The sequence below is a fragment of the Prionailurus bengalensis genome, chromosome E4 (assembly GCF_016509475.1).
Source record: "Prionailurus bengalensis isolate Pbe53 chromosome E4, Fcat_Pben_1.1_paternal_pri, whole genome shotgun sequence".
NCBI lineage: Eukaryota > Metazoa > Chordata > Mammalia > Carnivora > Felidae > Prionailurus > Prionailurus bengalensis.
The window spans coordinates 68,929,907-68,947,450 of NC_057360.1; the positions used below are offsets into that span (position 1 = coordinate 68,929,907).

A 17,544-nucleotide genomic window follows, 5' to 3' on the forward strand; every position below is an offset into this window, starting at 1 on the left:
GCAAGCTTTTAGATGAGCTTTTCTGATGCTTCATTTGGGGGCCTCTCTCCTTTCGTTCCCCAATTGCTCTTGCTGCCACAGGCACACGAGCGCTCTGAGCCCTGCTCCAAGGAAAGGCTCCCAAGGCTCCTCAGAACCCGGGGGCCCCAACCTGGGCTGCTGCTTCTGGGAGCGTTCGATTAGGATTTAATAAAGTTAGAATCATCCGAACTAGGGGGCCGAGTGGCCCCACCCTTTCCCCTCACTAAGAGAAGTGTCGAGGGCATCCTTGTCCGCAAAATCAAACCTGTTTTCCCTGGTGGGCTCTGTTCAGCCCAGCCGCACCCGTGTCTGTGGAGACGCGGGGGGCAGCGTTTCTATCTCTGCCCACCTCTGCTGCGCCACGGCCCCCAGGGAGTGAAGCTGGGAGGGGACACCCCGCACAGGTAGACATCATCCGCCAGGGACTCCCCGAGGACAAGGATCACATGGGGTCACCTGAGAGGAAAAGGCCCAGGTCCAGACATGGAGCTCGGGCCTGTGTGAAGTCAGGGCAGAGACGTACGTGGCTCTATGCCAGGGGAAAACGTCGGAGCAAAAAGCGGCTCCACCGACAGGGAAGACGGACGCCACAGATCAGAGATTGGCCCTGGCCCCATTTATTACAAAAGAATGATTACAAATCTGGTATAAAAAAGACCCCGGGGGAACCCTGGCGCACCTGCCACACCCCCACCCCACAAAGCCGCTCCCTCAGACACCTTGGCGGGGAGGGCTCTCAGATGCGAAGGTCCCCAGCCAGGAGGGCACTGTACCGGGCAGGTGTGAGGGGCAGGTAGGCACCCCCAGCCCGGTCCAGAACGTAGAGGGGGTCAGACAGTGCGCTCGGGTTAAAACCCTCCTTTGTCATCCGAACCTTCTGCTGCTTGAAGGTTTCTGTGGTGGCCAGAGACTCCTGGAAGGGGTGTCAAAAGGGGTTGAAGGAAGGAAGGGGTACTTTGCCTGAATTCTGTCAAGGGGCAGGTCCCGGGAAAGGAGGCATGAGGTCAGGGTTTGGGATAGGGGGTCACAGAGAAGGAGCCAAGCCCGGAGGGGGGCATGAATGACGGACACACCCAGGAAGGAGCTGTTCTTTCCCGCCAGGGATGGAGCTGCACAAGGACCCCCGCGTGGGGTTTGGAAGCCGCTGGCTGCCGCGGGTGCAGGGGCTGAGAGGTGGGAGCAGGAGGACTCGATTACCTGGAGCCTTAGGAATCGAGGCCAGGCGTAAGGCGGCAGGTTCTCAGAAACGTGGCTGTAGAGCTGCTCAAGGTCCAGAGAGTAGGGGGGACGCAGAACCAGGGCCGCCATCCCAGCCCTACCTTCGTGCCCTGGTGGTGTCGGGGGAAAGGCCAGCTGTTGTGGTGAGCCGCTCTCAGGTCTCATGTTCCCTGTGCCCAAGTAATACCAGTCCAGGGTGGCAGGCCGGCTGCCCTCCACCTCCCGTGTCTTGGCACCTGGCACGGTAACTCCGTAGACGTTCACCTCCTGAACAAAATCCAGGGACTCCAAGGCCTCCGCCACCTCGGTCGTGGCCACGTTCTCCCCTTTCCACCTGCAAGAGGGCAGAGATTCGGGGCCTTATGGGGGTGTGGGGAGGACGCAGTCAGGGCGCCAGACGGTCACAGGGAACAAGGTCTGAGAGGAGAGCTCGGATGAGTGGCTGGGTTTGGGTGGGAGTTAGGGAGTTAGGTTTAGGGGGTTTGGGTCACAGAGGTCAAATGTCCAGGAAAGGAATCAGGGTGTCCTGGACAGATACCTGAAGGTGTCTCCAGTACGATCATGGAAGCGAAGAAAGCCTTGGTCATCGCAGACCAGCAGGTCCCCAGTGTTGAAGAAAACATCTCCAGGCCGGAAGACGTCCTTCAGTAGCTTCCCGCGGTCCAGCTCTGGTCCCCCAGCATAGCCGAGGAAGGGGGACTGTTGGCTCACTGGGGCCACCAGCAGCCCAGGCTCACCTGCAGAGCCGCTGGGGTCAGGGGGAGCTGTCCACCTCGCCCAGAGCTTCCTGGCCCCTCACCCCACTCTCCAATTTCAACCCTCTGCCGGCTGCACCCCCCCCGCAACCTGAGCACCAACCTGTAGATGTGGCCACACAGTGCCCCTGGGTGTCCCGAACCGGCTCCCCTGTGGTGACATCATAGCGAATCAAAGAGAAGGGGAAGACATGCTGGGGGAAGGGAGACCCCGGCACTGGGTCATTTCAGTTGCACAAGCCCCTCCCTGCCAGCCCCCACCTTCCACGGGGTCTCCAGCTCCTCCCCCACCCCTTACCTTGTAAAGCCAGGAAGCACGCCCCACAGCACCTGGCTGGCCCGTGTAGTTGAAAGTGGCAACATTGCCCTCCGTTAGGCCATACGTCTCCAGCACCTGCAGCGGCCCGAAGCGCCGCACAAAACGCTCCCAGGTGTCCGGGCGCAGCCCGCTGCCCACCACCAGTCGGACCTTATGCCCCCGTTCCGCCTGGCTCTGAGATGAGGGGAGATGGGCAGAAGGTTCAACAGCAAGATGCCAGCTCCCAAAAGGGAAGCCCCGGCATCCCAGGCCCCTCACCCCACCCTGCCTGCCGTTCTCGTCCAGCCCCCAGGCAGGCGTCCCAATGTCTCCTGCCAGCTGCCCATCTCCCTGCCCAGTGGCGGCAGCTCTGCCCAGGATGTGCCCACGCACCGGGGGCTGGTTGACAAGGTATCGGCACAGCTCCCCGATGTACTGGACCACCGTCACCCCGTGCTGCTGGCAGTCGTCCCAGAACTGGCCAGCTGAGAACTTGGACTTGAGCACCACTGTGGCCCCTGCCACAGGTGGGGAGAGAAGGGAGGAAGGAAGGTGAGACTGAGGGCTGTGGGGGGAGACCTGGCCCCCTCCCTCCCGGACACCAGCCTTCACTGCAGTGTCCTTCTGGGAAGGCCCTGCTGGGACAGTCAACAGCAGCCCAAGGTGGCCCTCCTGCTTTCCCTCCGGTGCCCCAGAGAGGTTAATGCCCTCTCCCTACTTCCTGTCCCCAAACAGTGCATCCTGTATGCCTAGGCCCCCAAGTCCCAACCTTCTTCTCCGTTTGCTTCTCCCTGGGCTGACATGCTCGGCCCTTCCCCCCCCTTCCCCCACGTGGAGCCTGGAGGCCTCCCTAGTTCCTCAGTGTCTAGGTTGTGCGGGTGATGCTTCTCCATTGCAGCAGGAGCTCTTGGAGAGGAGATCACTGCCTCCTCCCTCGTCTGGAAGCGTCCCCAGGTGAGCGTACCACAGTAGGTACTTAAATAAACGTTTGCTAGGAAAAAAAAAGTTTGCTGGACGACTGAAGTTTGGGGAGGGTCGAGGTGGGAGTGGGAGAGACTGACCAATGCCCAGGCAGCCCACAATGCCCAGTAGAGAGCCAGACATGTGGTAGAGCGGGAGGGCAAGGTAGATCACATCCTCCTGGTGGGCACCGCACAGCTGGTAGAAACCCTGGCACTGCAAGATCTTCAGGTGGCTGATCCGTGCAGCCTTGGGGAGGCCTGTGGGTGATGGGGGACATGGGTGGAAGGGTCTGAGCTCCAGGCCCCGCCTCCCTCAGCCCCTGCTGGGTAAAGGGGCAAGGCTGAAGCTGACGCCAAGCTGTCCTGGAAATGGCGGGAAGTTCAGGGAGGTGGAGAAATGAGGAAGCGCGGCAGAAGCGAATACAGTCGTGGTTGGGATCTTGGGATGGGCCCGGGGAGGGGGGTGGAGGAGTGGCCTAGGAGTTGAGGCCACGGTTCCTGTTCCTAGTGTCTTGCCTTTCTCTGCCTTAGTTTCTGGCAGGGGAGTCTGGTGTCCCGTGCTCACCCGTGGTGCCGGAGGTGAAGATGTACAGGCACGTGTCCATTACGCTCTGGGGGGCAGATAGGTACCCGGGCACCGGCTCATCCGCTTCGGCTGAGGCCTCCGCCAGCACATCGCTGATTCCGGCCAGACGGGTTTCGGGGCCTGCAGCCCACAGATGGAGCCCCATGGCTCTCAGGGCCGGCAGGTCAGGCTCCAGGGACTCCAGGAGCTCTGGATGGGGTGGGAAGGCAAAGCTCGGCGGCCCAGAATGCCTCCCCACCCCGCAGCCCACTTGCGCCGCCCTCGCCCCTCCCCACCACCTCACTCCTCCGGGCGAGGGCGAAGGGTGCGCATCTTCCGTCACCGTTCTGGGAACCGCAGACGCAGCCCCGTCGCTTCGCAAAGCCGAAGCCTCATATCCCCAAGCGCCCTTCCCAAGCCCCTGCGAGCCAGCTGGGCCCCTTCTGCAGTCCCGGCCTCACCTGGCGCCAGCACCAGCGCGCGCGCGCCGCAGCTGCGGAGGCAGTGCAGGAGGGGACCCCGGCGCAGGGCGGCGGGCACAAAGGCCGCGCGCAGGCCGGCCTTGGCCAGCCCGAACCAGAGCCACAGGAACTCCGGGCAGGCGGGGAGCAGCAGCGCCACGGTGGCCCCGGGGGTCAGAGGGGCCGCGGCGCCGGCCGCCCCGGCGGCCCGCTCGTTCCCCGCGCCGCCGCCCGACCCCGCGTCCCAGCCCCGCGCGCGCAAGAAAGCGCGCGCAGCCCGGTTGCTCTGACGCTCGGCCTCCGCGTAGCTAAAGCGTCGCGCGCCGTGAATGAGGAAGACGTGCGCGGGGCGCTGCCGGGCCAGCTGCGCGAGGCGCCAGGCCAGGCTGCAGCCCCCCTCGGGGCCCCTCGGGTCGGCGGCGGCCGCGGCCAGGGCGCGCGCCCGGAGAGCCCGATTGCAGCGCAGGACGCGCACCGCGAAGGCCAAGTCCGCCGCTAGCCAGCGCAGCCGCGGCCAGATGTGCAGCGTCCGCAGCAGCAGCAGGAGCGGCGGCAGCAGCAGCAGCGGCGGCAGCAGCAGGAGCCCGGCCATGGCGCCCTCGTCCTCCGCTCGGCGCCGCCGCTCCCTCCCGAAAACTCGGGCCGCTCGCTTTTGCGCGGAGACCTCGCCTTCCCGGGAGCGCGCGTGCGCAGGCACACGCCCCTTCCCCCCCCCCCCCCCCCCCACGGGCGCGGAGCCGAGGCCAGGAGGTGCGTGGGGGGCGGCCCCGCGCTCCCCGCCCTCCCCAACGCCGCGCTCGCTCCCCGACGGCCGGGAACCCACACCCTCCCGGGGCCGGGTTTTCTCCCACAGAGCTTCCCGGCCCGAGGCCACCCCAGCGTCTCCCCAGACACACCGAGGAACTCGGGCCTCCGGGCCTGACCCGCGCCCTCCACCGGCGCCAGCAGCGGCGCCAGGGGATGGCTGGGGGCCCGGACGGCCCGCGCTCTGGAGGGGCGACGGCGGAGGCCCCTCCCTTCGGGCAAGGGCGCCAGTAACTGGGGCCAGTGAATGCTTTCCATCCAGGTTTTAATTGGGGAGGAGGAAACGGGAAGGATGGGGGGGTGGGGGTGGAGAGGCCGGAGTAGTTAGCTTTGAGGGAGGGGAGACTGGATTCCTAACAGACCAGTTTGAAGGCGGGGTCTGTCCTCCACCCAGACGTCACTCCTCCCTCCTCAGTCTGCCTCCCGGCCAGCCAAGGGGCTCTCTTCTGCGGGGACACACGGATGGGCAAGTGGCCAGGCCGTGGAACAAAGAGGGTCCTTTCTCCCTGGGATGTGAGTGCGGTCACTAGGCGCACTTCGATCCTTCAGAATCCGAGTTGGGGCACCCCTCACCCCCAAGCCGCCCTCCGGTACTTGGTGACCACATAGACCTACTCAACTGGACAAATACTTATGCCGAGGAGAGAGGCGCAGGGAGGGGCAGAGTTCAGCAGGTAGGGAGATGGTACCCCGACAGGTCAGGGCCCGGCCCACAGCCCACAGCAGCAGGGAGAATGGGCAGGTGGGCGGTATAGAAGCCAGAACTCCTCTTGCTCCAGACAAAGGGGTGGGCAGGAAGGCAAGAGGGGACCTTGAGGGGCCACAACGGAGAGGGACGCCCTGTAGGTGCGCAGGGTAAGTGGGGGCAGCTACTCCAGCACAAATGAGGTTCTGGCTTGTTTTATTGTCATTTAAAAACTTTTAAAACGCGATTATCTCTGCCAACAAAACAAAACAAAACAAAACCGACAGAGCCAAGGAAATAGGACCATTTGACAGTTCTGTGGACATGGCTCCCTCTAGGGAGTCCCAGGGCTCTGGCCCAGCCTGGGGTGCCAACATCAGGTCAACACAAGCTTCTAGGCCGGTGGGGCCGCGGCCTCCCTCTCCGGTCCCTGCCTGAACTCTTGCGGCACCTGCCCCATGTTAAGAACAGGCAGGTGGACCATGTCACTGACGAAATGCCCACTGCACGCAGGAGGACAGAGGGCAACTATGAAATGCGTGTTCAGGGCAAACCAGGGCCTGATGGGTAGCGTGGGAAGGGGCACCCACACACCTTTCTTCATTCCCATACCTGGCCTCTCTGGCCAGCAGCCCCATCTGCCATTTCTCTTCTCTTTGGGAGGCTGGGGAGGGGCAGGGGTGGAAGACCCGCACGGGCCAGGTTTCCCGCAGCCTCTGGCTTCAGTGGGATGTGAGTGGGTAGGAGCAGCAGTGTGATGGGGCCAGAGGCCCCTGGAGAGGAAGGGGGCAGGGGCTGGGGCTGCACGGCGGCTTCTCAAGGCTGAGCCAGAGGAGGCAGCGCGTCCTTCCCACCAGGTGAACTTTGGGCTGGGGGACAGAGCGTCTCCCCACCATCTCCCCAGCCCTTATTAACCTCCGAAACACCAAGGGGAGGAGGGCAGTCTGACCAGGGTTGGGATGGGGGACACAGGGCCTCAGTCACTGTCAGACCCCACTGCAGAGGACCCTTTCCGTTTCCGCTTGGTGGGCTTCGGTTTTGCGTCTTCTTCCTCCTGAAAGAGATTTCAGGGGTGGGGGGTGTCGTTAGCCTGGGCAGCTGCTGGCCCCAACCGCACCTGCTCCCCCTGTGGCTGCTGTGCACGGTGGCGGGGGTGCTCACGGAGGCACTGCTGGAGCCGGACTCTTCCTCGGCGTTGGGCGGCTGGGTGGCGTTCTTGCGGCTGCGGGGGCTGGACAGAGCTGCTTTCCTCCGGCTCTTGGGTGGCTTGGTGGACGAGTCCTCGTATTCCTCAGCCAGGGAGAAGAGATCGCTGAACCTGAGGGAAAGAAGAAGGCGCCCTCAAGCACACTCCTCCCAGCCTCTTTTCCTGCCCCCTGCCCAGACCTGTTGCCCTTGCTGGTCACTGAATCTTCATCCCCAGCAGGCTTCCTCCCCCGGGCCTCCCACCGCCTCCCCGGGCCAGAAGTGCCAGGAGCCTTACTTCATCTTGTGGGCCTCATCACAGCTTGCCTGCACGTGCTGCAGGGCCTGCAGAATCGGGGTCTGGCTAAAAACTGGAGGGAAGAGGGAGAGCGGGGACGGAGGGGCAGTGAGAGGGGCAGGAGCTCATTCGGCTCTCCGGCCCCCACCCCCACCCGTTCGAGGGCCGGCCTGAGCCAGGGCAGTGCCATGCACGATAGGCTCGGGGGTCTGTGGTGCATACAGTTCTGCTTGGTGTTGGTCAGGTTGAGACGAAGGTTGTCTAAGTGCTCCAGGATCTGCTCCAGGGTCAGCTGGGCCAGCTTGCTGCTGGAGCTCCTCAGGCTGCAGGAAGTGGCGTGGCCAGAGTCTGAGCTGAGGGGAGTGGGACACCCTCTCCACCCCGCCACCCCGAGGCAGCCCCTAAGGGGCAGGCCGGAGCAGAACAGGGGCCAGCCACAGGGCGTCGGGCCAAGCGGGGAAGGGGCCATCCTGGACCATGCAGCTCCAGGCCACCAGGTGTCACCCCTAGCCAGGCGGACAGCAGGCCCGGGTCCTACCTCTGCCTCTTGCGTGGGAGGCTGTTGTTCTTGATGAGCAGGGACTTGATGTGCTCAGCCAGCAGCTCATCATGCTTCATGCACCAGTGCCGCAGGATGCTGGTGGTGAACTGGTCGTCAGGGTGGCACGGCCGACTCAGCACCATCTTCACCATCTCCTCGCTGGGCCTGGGTGCGCGAGAGGGGTGGGTGGGGGGTGCTCAGGGACCCCTGCTCTCTCCTGCCTACTTATTCCCCAAACCTCAGCCCTCAAACCCCACCCGAATCTGCAGCTTCCTGCTCTCACGCCCTCTCCCTCTTCTTTCTGGGCCCAGGAATGCTGGTTCCGTGCTTTGCCGAGCCAGGACACAGACGTGATTCTGCGGTTTCTGTGGTGGTAGCTGGCACGTGCTGGGGAAGCGGCTCACCGAGTCCCCCCCACCTTGCCCAGAACAGTCAGGAAATGGGCCAGGGAAGCCAAAGGACAGAACGGTATTCAGCCCGAGAAGGCGCTGGGGAGGGGCTGGCGAGCCACAGCCCCCAACCTGCCTACTTCCTGAAGGACATTGCGTACCACCTCTAATCTCTCAGGAGAGAGCAGAGAAGGTGGAAGGTGGGCAAGAGATAGGAGGGAACGGACCCACAGCTGCTGGGAAAGCGCCAGCACTGGAGGGTGGAGGGGCCTCCTCCACGGGGCCTCAGGAGAAGGGGGGATGGGGAGCAGGAAACAGGGATGTCCGGTCCCCACCCCACCCCCTCCTCCCAGGGCAGCTCCTGGTGGGCAGGGGTGCAAAGTCGAGAGGAAGCCCGGATCCCAGGGGAGCTGCTTGGTTGTAAATCATTGTGGGGGAAGGGCAGAACAGCAGATGTCCACAACAGGAAGAAGTGTGGCCGGCTTCCTGAAGGAGCAGGACAGGAGCCCTTTGCAGGGGGGCTATCTTTTGGGACACTGTGACTGGGAGCTAGAGTCCCCGCAAGTAGAACTCACTTCTCTCTTCGGAGCTGAAGCAACAGGCAAGACAGGGCCTCTGGGTGCTCTGTGGGGTGGGGGTGGGGGGCAGAGGCTGTTGAGAGGGCGGCAGAATTCCAGGGAGAATCCTAGCACGTCTCCCATCCCCCAATCCACAGCCACTCAAAGAAGCAAGGATGGTCTTCCAGGGTAGAACAACCCGTCCCTGCTCCCGAGCCCCCGGCTCCTGCCTGGCACGGCGTGGGCCGGCTTGCAGGACACCCCTGAAGACCGGAGGTGACCGACAGGGAGCCTGGCCTTCAGCACTTCGCCTTCCGGAGGGGCAGCGGTGGGGCCCCAGCCTTGCCCCGTCCCTCCCCCAATTCTCCCTGCCCGCGACCCTACTCACCTTTGTATTTGAGGTGCTGCAGGATGGGGATTATGGTCTCCAGGGGGATGTTGTGGGCCAGGAAGAGCTGCCAGGCACAGTACTGCTCAAAGGTCTCCCAGTCCAGGCTCTGGACTGCAGGGGACAGAGAAAGGGGTGCGTTCTCTCTCTCATTAGCACGCACACACGGGGCTAATCCACAGACTACCAGCATCCCGAGCAGGGCTGGTACACAGGTGAGGACAGTGACCCTGACGCCGCAGTTACTCTCCCTTTCCACACAAAGTGTTATTTGCAAAGACTTCATATCGCTTCTGTATTCCCACAGCCTAAGCAAGAAACAGATCCAGAGACACTGCCCAAGACCACACAGCAGGGCACAGCGGTGGTCCACCCCATCCACAGCCCCAGAGTCAGCTCCGCTGTTACTAGGAAATACCCAGGGCTGCCACGCCTCTCTCCCCCAGGTGTCTGAAGGGGTCTGCTCACTTACTGAGAATATTGAGGACTGAGTCCTTTCGAAACATAACCAGGTTCCCCATCATCACATGGCAGACCAGCTCCTGGAGCTAAGGACGGGGAGGAAGAAGGCAAAACCCATTGGTTCTAAAAGAGGCCAGGAAGCTAGTATGCAGGGAGAAGCAGGAGGCCTCACACAGGGAAAAACCAGGGGAAATGAAAACCTAGTTTAAAGGGCTGGGGATGAAATGATGGATGCTGGGGTATCTGAAGGATAAAGGGGCTGGTAAAGAGCAATAGGCCTGTTTGGAGGCAAAACATTAAAAAACAAACACACAAACAAACAAACCATTAAAGTGGTTTCCACGCCCAGATAACAGAGGGAGAAGGGCAACTTGTCTCCCTGGCTGGAGTCTGGGCCCCGACCCATCCCAGCCTGTGCCTGGGGAGGAGGGAAGGGCTGGGAGGCAGAACTGTGGGACAGAGTGTAGCTAGGAGAAAGGCAAAGAAAGAAGGGCTCTTCTCTCCTGAATGGGGCAAGTGAGTGGCGACGAGGGGCAGAAATGGACCCGAGCTCAGTATGAGAACGCATTAGCAAAGCTGCAGTCTCCCGGGGTCTGTGCACAGTGGAAGGCCAACGGCCTGATTATTTTCACCCTGCGCCAAGGAGAAGGCCGGCTGAGAGCGAAGAAACAAACAAACAAACAAAAAACACCACCTTCTCACTTTCCTTGTGGAACTGGAGTGTCCAGATAATACAGAGAATGAGCCCAGGCTGCCTCCCAGGGGTCCCCTTCCCTGTTAGCCCCCCCGGCCTGAAGTGCACACAGGTGCAAGCCAAGGCCTTGGCTCCCGTCAGCTGGCCTCCCACGATGAGACCTCCTTGTGCACCTGCGCAGAGTCGATAACAGCCACGATCATGTTCAGCAGCTCGCCGCTCCGCAAGGTCTCATCTGGAAACTGGACAGAAAAAGACAGAAGCTGGGGCAAGAGTCCAGGGTGCCCCCGTTGGCTTGTACCTCATAATCCACCCCCTCTGTTCCCGCATGCTCAGGGGATGGCAGGGTTAAGCAGGATGGTGGGGTCCTAACACGAGTCCCTAAACAAAGATCCAACAGCTGTGAAGCCAGGACTCTAACCCTTTAAGAACTGAAATTTGTTCTCTTTGTGTCTGTCTGTGTGTGTGTGTGTGTGTGTGTGTGTGTGTGTGTGTCAGGAAAGGAATGGGGAACCATCTAGAGATGAAACCAGAACCTGAAAGGACTGGACGTGACGGTGAGTGCCGAGCTGCAGCGGTGACAAAATAAACGCTCCTGTCTGGCAATAAACACAAACCCGCTCTATGCTAGTCCTCGGGCACAGAAGGGAAGGTGCGGAGTGTGTTTGGGGTGTACGAGGGGCAGGAGGCTTCCCTTCTTGAGAGGGAGCAGAGGAGGAAACTGCCGCGTGCTGGTCATGCCCCCTTCTTCCGCCCCTGCAGCTTCTGGGGAGATCACAGTTCCTCCTGTTGCGCCCACACCCTGTTTCCTGATGTCCCTGTGCCTGGGAACTTCGCCCAGAGGAGGAAGAGAGGGTACCTCCTCCGATGTCCCAGTTCCTAGAGAAGACAGTGAGTGAACAAGGAAACGCAAGCCTCCACCACAAAGGCTGTGGTCTTTGGGAGCCACTAGAGAGAAACTGAGGGTGAGCCATCAGATGGCAGGAGGGCCTGTAGTGTGTGAGTGTGGCTGCGGCTGGGGGACCTGTGCTGGGTCCAGAGGGTGTGGCCGGAGCTGGGAAGCCAAGTGTACAGGCCCAGACCACGTCTCACACCACAAGGCACAGAACAGGAGACATTTGGTAACTTTTAACAGAGGGGGGCCCATCGAGCCGGCAGGGGTGGGTGAAGTAGGGTCAGGGTCGTATGCAATGAGGCACATGGTGTCGTGAGCCTGCCCTGCGCAGCCGCGCCCGGAGCCCGGCAGACACTGACCTCTGTGTAGATGGAGGGCGTGAGGTGGCACAGCAGCCGCACGTCGTCCTCCTGACAGGCCTTCATGTCCATCATCAGGCAGGTGTGCAGGTCGCCCAGCTGGGTGGCCTGGGCAAAGGACTCATACAGGTTCATCTTCCCAGCAGCGGCTTTGCTGCAAGACCAGTTGGGCCTGAGCCAGCAGCCCGTCCCCTCAGTCGCCGCCCCCCACCCCACCCCGGAACCCCTCTGCTGCCCCTGATGCTCTGGGCAAGTCTGTCTCGTGGCCCTCTCCTGCCTTCCTCAATGCTCCCGACAGGGCGCTGACCACACACAGTGAAGCTGCCAACTGGTGACCGTCGAACACAGGACAGGGCTCAGATCAGGCCAGAAAGCCGAGCAACGAAGGCAGGAACACAGGCAGGCCCCCACCTCACATCACATACGAGCAATTGAGAAGAGGTTATAGGCCTGAACATAAGAACTGAAAACCACAGTCTTGGAAGAAAACACAGGAGTAAATCTGCAAGATACCACAAGCCCAAGTGACAGAAGGAAAAATAAACATGACTCAACAACACATAAAACTTCTGTGTCTCAACGGGTGCCATCAAGGGAGTGAAAAGACAACCTGCAGAATGAGAACATATTTGCAAACCAGATGTTTCATAAGGGACTCGTATCCATAGTATTAAAAAACAAAAACAAAAAAAAAACCCCAAAAACAAAAACTCTTTAAAAAATCAACAATAAACAGATGAATAACTCAATTAAAAAAATAGGAGAGGAAGGGACACCCGGGTGGCTCACTCAGTTAAGCATCCTACTTGACTCAGGCTCAGTTTGTGAGTTCAGGCCCCATATCGAGCTCTCTGCTCTCCACACACAGTCTGCTTAGGATCCTCTATCTCTCTTCCTCTCTCTCTGCCCCTCCCCCATTCATGCTTGCTCGCTCTCTCTCAAAAATAAACATTAAAAAAAAAATGGGAGAGGATCTGAAGAGACATTTCTCCAAAAAAAATATGCAAATGGCTAATAACAAGCACACAAAAAGATGCTCAGCATCATCAACCATCAGGAAAATGCAAATCAGAAGCACAAGACATCACTTCACACCCATCAGGACAGCTGTCATCAAAAAGCCAGATAATAACAAGTATTGGGGTGCACGTGAAACACTGGAACCCGGTTGCTGTCAGGCAATTCCTCACAAATTTAAAATTAGGGGTGGCATTTGACCCACAGTTCCACTCTTGTACTCCGGGAAACTGAAAACACATGTCTAGGTAAAAATGTGTCCGTGAATGCTCAGAGCGTCTCTATTCACAACAGACAAAAAGGCAGAAACAAACCAACATCCACTGACAGGTGAATGGACAGACCGTGGTGTGTCTATGCAGAGGAACAGTATTTGGTCACAAACAGAAATGAAGTACCAATCCGTGCTACGAAGGGGATAACCCTCTAAAGCGTTACACTAAGTGAAAAAAGCCAGTCACGAAAAATCACACGTTGTAGGATTCCATTTATAAGAAATACACAGAAAAAGTAAATCTATAAAGACAAAAAGCAGAGCAGTGATCAACAGGGGTGAGGCGAAAGGGACAACGGAAAGGTGACTGCTAAGTGGGACACACATTTGTCTTGGGGGTGACGAAAATGTTCTAAAGTAACCAGTAGCGATAATTTGTACGACCTTGCAAATACACTTAAACCCACGGAATGATGTGCTTTAAAGCTGTTATCAGAGAACACCCAAACACACAGCAGGCCCTGGTGAGGACAGCTGCGGCAGGGAGTCCGCGTGCCCGGGGAGGCCCCCACCCACCTGGCCCTCAGGTAGTACAGCAGGTGGTAGCCAATCTTGGGCTGCTTCTGATACAGCTCGGACAGGAGGTCCAGGAGCAGAGAGAAGCTGCTGTTGTCCTCCTGCATCTGGCACAGGTTCCTGGACGTGACAGACGGGAGGGAAGGACAGAACTCGACGTGGGGCAGACTCTCCTGTGGAGCTTCTGGAGAGGCGTGTCTGTGCCCCCTGCAAACCCCTTCCTTCTGGAAAGGGAGACCCATCACCCCAGGACAGAGGCATATGCCTGGTGAAGAGGGATGACAGCACGGCAGTGCCCCCGACGGCTGGGTCCTTACCTAAATATTAGGTAGAGAGGCTTTCCCACAGACTCCTCCAGGGACCTGCGGGAGGGGGGTGACATCTAAGGGTCCACGCGAGTGGAGAAGGCGGGCTGCAGGCAGATGTTATGGAGGCTGGATGCCAGCCCGCTCCTGTCCTGACCAAAGGTTAACTTCCTACTGCTACAGAGAGAACAGGTTCCCAACGAGCACCACAGTCTGCGTTGTGACTGTCATTGAAAATGTGATTTCTGGGGCACCTGAGTGGCTCAGGTGACTAAACGTCCAACTCTGGCTCAGGTCGTGATCTCACAGTTTGTCGGTTCAAGCCCTGCATTGGGCTCACTGCTGTCCCCCTCTCTCTGCCCCTCCCTGGTTTGTGCTCTCTCTCAGATATAAATGAACATAAGAAAGGAAGGAAAAAAAAAAAAAAAAAAAGAGAGATTCCTGCCCTTCAGGGAAGACCCAGGCAAGGGTCCAATCCCACCTAAAGCAGCAAGGGCTGGGGCCCCTGAGCTCAGTAGCAGCAGCAGGGCACCCAGGAAAAGGCGCTAGAGGCCACTGTCCCGTGCTCTGCATTCAGCAGGCAAAAAGAAATCCTTAAGTGAACGGGCACACGTTGAGACTAAAAATAAGCGAAGAGAGGGACGTTTGGCTGACTTGGTCGGGAGAGCACATGGCTCTTGGGCTTGGGGTTTTAAGTTTGAGCCCCACACAGGGGTGTAGAGATTACTTGAAAATGAAATTTAAAAACAAACAAACAAAACAAGTTAAGAGATGGTTTCCCTCAAGTCCACAGCAAGATGCCTCCTGGACTGGGGCTCCAAGAGCACACTTCTGGCTCCCAGAAGCCTGTGGGTGGTGGAGGGGTCAGGAGAGAGATGCCTTACTCCTCAGTGATCTCCTCAGGCAACACCTCCCCTCGGAAGTGGGCTTTGAAGAGTTCCTGCAGGCAGGAAGCAAGGACGGACAGCTGCTCTGAGTCAAAGTCTTCCTGGGTGGGGACAGAGGGGGAAGATTCTCACCGCCTGACCCAAGCCTTACTGCCCCACCACCCAGAGCCACTGTACTCATCTGCTGCTACCTCCAGGACCAACAGGTCCTTGCCCACCAGAGGGGACCCGTGTGGGAGACGGGAAGGAAAGAGTCAGATGCTTGGGTGGGGAGTTCTACTCTGGGCGGGCTGGGCTGCTTCCTCCTGGGCCGGGGGGGGGGGGGGGGGGGGGGGGGGGGCGGGGGGGTGGGGGGCCGGTTCTCCTCACCTCCAGAACCTGGTCCACGATTTCCTGCATGACCTCACACTGGGCCTCGGTGTCACTGCAGTGCGGGATGGAGAGGAAATCGCAGGGACATACATGACAGCAGAGGGCAGGACACACACCCAGCAAAGCACACTCACGCACAGACAAAACGAAGGAGGCCTGTGTGAATCCAGGCTTGGGTGGGGGCAGGCTTTAGGGCAAAATTTGCTGCTGTCCAGGCAGAGGCCCTAAGAGAAGGGAAATGCCCACCATCCTGCTTTGGTGCTCAGAAGCTCTTGTCCCTGGAACCTGTGGAGTTGGGGTGCCTGGGGGGCTCAGTTGGTTAAGGATCCAACTTCGACTCAGGTCATGATCTCACAGTTTGTGGGTTCCAGCCCCGTGTCGGGCTCTGTGCTGACCGCTCGGAGCCTGGAGCCTGCTTCGGATTCTGTCTCCCTCTCCCTCTGCCCCTCCCCCACTTGCACTCTCTCTCTCAAAAATAAATAAACATTTAAAAAATTAAAAAAAACAAAAACAAAACCATGGAGCGAGAAACAGGTGCTGGGGAACGAGGAACCTCACAACCTAACAGCAGAAGGCACAACCCCGGAGCCCCCACTGCCCCCACCCCACGCCCGGGCACCCCACTCAGTACCAGGGGGGAGGCTGGGGCTTGGCCTCCCGAGCCTGAGGACAGGACCTGCACCCACCTCCCCTTCTGGAGCTGGAGCACTTTGTCCCTTAAGGACTCATCCAGTTGGTCAAGATACGGGGTGATATCCACTGGCTCCTCCACGACAGTCTCCTTGATAGGATGGAAGCGGAACTCCCTCTTCTTTCCTGGAGGGAGGAATTCACGAAAGCAGCCATTTGCCCAGACACCAGCCACAGGGACAGCCCCACACGCCGGGTGTGCAGGGGGCCCGCAGCGTCGCTCCCTGCATGTGGGCACACCCAGGCTCCGGAGCAAACAAGGGCAGGGCTCCGTGCCCTGGAGTCCCGTCTAGTAACCCTGCTAACACAACTAACCTGGGGGCCAAGTCCACAGAGGCCAGGCCGCTCCTGCCACCTGGTCCCCTCGGGGCTGACACCACCCAAGCCCCTTCGCTGTTGCACACACCTCTGCTGCTGAGGTCCTCCTCGTCGTCACTGAAGGCTGCCTCCGCGTTGTCGTAGCAACCCTCATCCTTGTCTGACATGTGGTTGTCCATTTCCACGGAAACCGGCTCCTCAAGTTTGACTTGGGAGGAAAGAAACAAGGCATCCTGTGACCTAACGTGGCTGACACCCTGGAAAGGGGAGGCTGGGGAGCAGGTGGGCTTACAGGGAGTTCATGACCTGAGGGCATGACAGACCCTGGAAGGACACCTTCGTGCCCCCACGACCTTCCACGATGTGCAAGGGTTTCTGCCAGGAGCAAGAATGGCAAGGGAAGAGACTGCTGTGCTTAGCTCGTGTCGGCAAATAGGTGAGACCAGGGACAGTCCCAAGGGCTCTTTGCTTCAAAACCGAGTTGAGAAGCTCTGCTTGGCTTCAGCCTCACCCCCAAACACAAAAGGGTGTGTGCGTGTGTAACTGGGAGCAAGACCTGAGACCCAACACGACCCCTCGCCTCAGGGGCCGGGGCGCAGAGAGAGGGGAGGCAGACACACATCCCACCAAAGCCTTCCCTGTGGAGGGGGAGGGGAGGCTATTTAGTAAGAGAAGAAACAGGCGCTGAGGAGCAAGAGAGGTCAGCAAGAGTCAGGGAGGATGAGACAGATGGAGAGCCAGAGAAGACAACACATAAACACATCAAAAGAGAAAGTGGGGAAGGAGAACCTGAACCGGACAGTCACAGAGGTGGAGACCCGCACTGGGGAGACACCCTAGACGGCTGAGAGCCCTGGGCATCTCTAACAGGTGACGGAAGGGAGGGTTCCATACCTTCCACAGGAGGGCTGGGTGAGCTGCAGAACTCAGGGAACTTCTCCCTCAGCATTGCCCGCAGCTCCTTATCCAACTTGGGGTTGTCGAACAGGGGAGCCAGATGCCTGGTGGGGGGGGTGGGGGACACGAATGAAGGTCCACATTGCAGCTCCTCACTTCTAATGTGGCGTGCACTTAGAGAGGTCTACGACCAACCAGTAAAGCTGGGCCATACTCAGAGCCTTGGGTTATGATGGGAAGACAGAAATTTCTCTAAGAGTCAAGAGGACATATTCCTAGCAGTCTGAGGCGGAGCCGGTATGCTCCATAACAGTCAAGAGAAAAGGCTCAGCAGTGGTCTGACACTTTCTGAATGTGCCTGGCTTAGGGACACAAGAGAAAACAACCCTTCCTCCCACCTGCCTATGGGCACATGAAGTTCTTACGCCAAGACCCGTTTCTCCACAATGTGGTTGAGGGAGGAGAAGACACCCTGTCGCACGTGGCCCTCCAAAGGTGGATAGAAGTTGGGAATGATCTGGAAGGGAAGGGAGGGGAGAATGAGCACATGACTTGCCATCCAGAGTGTTCTGCTGAACCAGATCTAAAAAGCTGCTTCAGTTTTGATCAGAAGACACTGGGGAGTATGACTACGGAAAGGTCTGGAATGGTCCTGACCATTCCAAGCTGCTACAATGGTTAATTCTTACTAGACCTGGCCTCAGAGAGACCAGATTCTACCTTAAGTCATT

At 59.3% G+C, this 17,544-nt stretch overlaps 2 protein-coding genes across 4 annotated transcripts in view; both read right to left on the reverse strand.

Annotated features, from left to right (window-relative positions):
• Positions 1 to 229: 229 nt before the first annotated feature.
• INTS3 (integrator complex subunit 3) overlaps positions 230 to 17,544 on the reverse strand; it is a 45,640-nt gene continuing 28,325 nt past the window's right edge. The window contains exons 13-30 of one of the 2 annotated variants that reach the window (XM_043568691.1): positions 17,239 to 17,330; positions 16,811 to 16,917; positions 16,005 to 16,124; positions 15,595 to 15,724; positions 14,906 to 14,960; positions 14,534 to 14,637; positions 13,662 to 13,706; positions 13,345 to 13,464; positions 11,538 to 11,691; positions 10,457 to 10,525; positions 9,600 to 9,675; positions 9,128 to 9,241; positions 8,758 to 8,806; positions 7,791 to 7,958; positions 7,475 to 7,575; positions 7,253 to 7,325; positions 6,931 to 7,087; positions 5,969 to 6,823 (exon numbers count right to left, since the gene is read on the reverse strand). In XM_043568691.1, the coding sequence (XP_043424626.1) occupies positions 6,746 to 6,823; positions 6,931 to 7,087; positions 7,253 to 7,325; positions 7,475 to 7,575; positions 7,791 to 7,958; positions 8,758 to 8,806; positions 9,128 to 9,241; positions 9,600 to 9,675; positions 10,457 to 10,525; positions 11,538 to 11,691; positions 13,345 to 13,464; positions 13,662 to 13,706; positions 14,534 to 14,637; positions 14,906 to 14,960; positions 15,595 to 15,724; positions 16,005 to 16,124; positions 16,811 to 16,917; positions 17,239 to 17,330 (1,812 nt within the window). In that variant the 3' untranslated portion in view covers positions 5,969 to 6,745. Of the gene's footprint in view, positions 241 to 5,968; positions 6,824 to 6,930; positions 7,088 to 7,252; positions 7,326 to 7,474; positions 7,576 to 7,790; positions 7,959 to 8,753; positions 8,807 to 9,127; positions 9,242 to 9,599; positions 9,676 to 10,456; positions 10,526 to 11,537; positions 11,692 to 13,344; positions 13,465 to 13,661; positions 13,707 to 14,533; positions 14,638 to 14,905; positions 14,961 to 15,594; positions 15,725 to 16,004; positions 16,125 to 16,810; positions 16,918 to 17,238; positions 17,331 to 17,544 lie in introns of those variants that run through there. The other variant, XM_043568692.1, reaches the window with a different exon arrangement.
• SLC27A3 (solute carrier family 27 member 3) lies at positions 616 to 4,962 on the reverse strand. 2 transcript variants are annotated; one of them, XM_043568694.1, is made up of 10 exons: positions 4,281 to 4,962; positions 3,820 to 4,029; positions 3,354 to 3,512; positions 2,686 to 2,810; positions 2,293 to 2,487; positions 2,098 to 2,188; positions 1,778 to 1,976; positions 1,476 to 1,573; positions 1,219 to 1,349; positions 616 to 934 (listed from the first exon to the last, which is right to left on the reverse strand). In XM_043568694.1, exons 1-10 carry the CDS (start codon positions 4,870 to 4,872, stop codon positions 758 to 760), a joined length of 1,977 nt encoding a protein of 658 aa, XP_043424629.1. In that variant the 5' UTR covers positions 4,873 to 4,962; the 3' UTR covers positions 616 to 757. The 2 variants fall into 2 exon arrangements, with proteins under 2 accessions (XP_043424629.1, XP_043424628.1); XM_043568693.1 differs by having other exon boundaries at positions 855 to 934; positions 1,504 to 1,573; positions 4,281 to 4,955.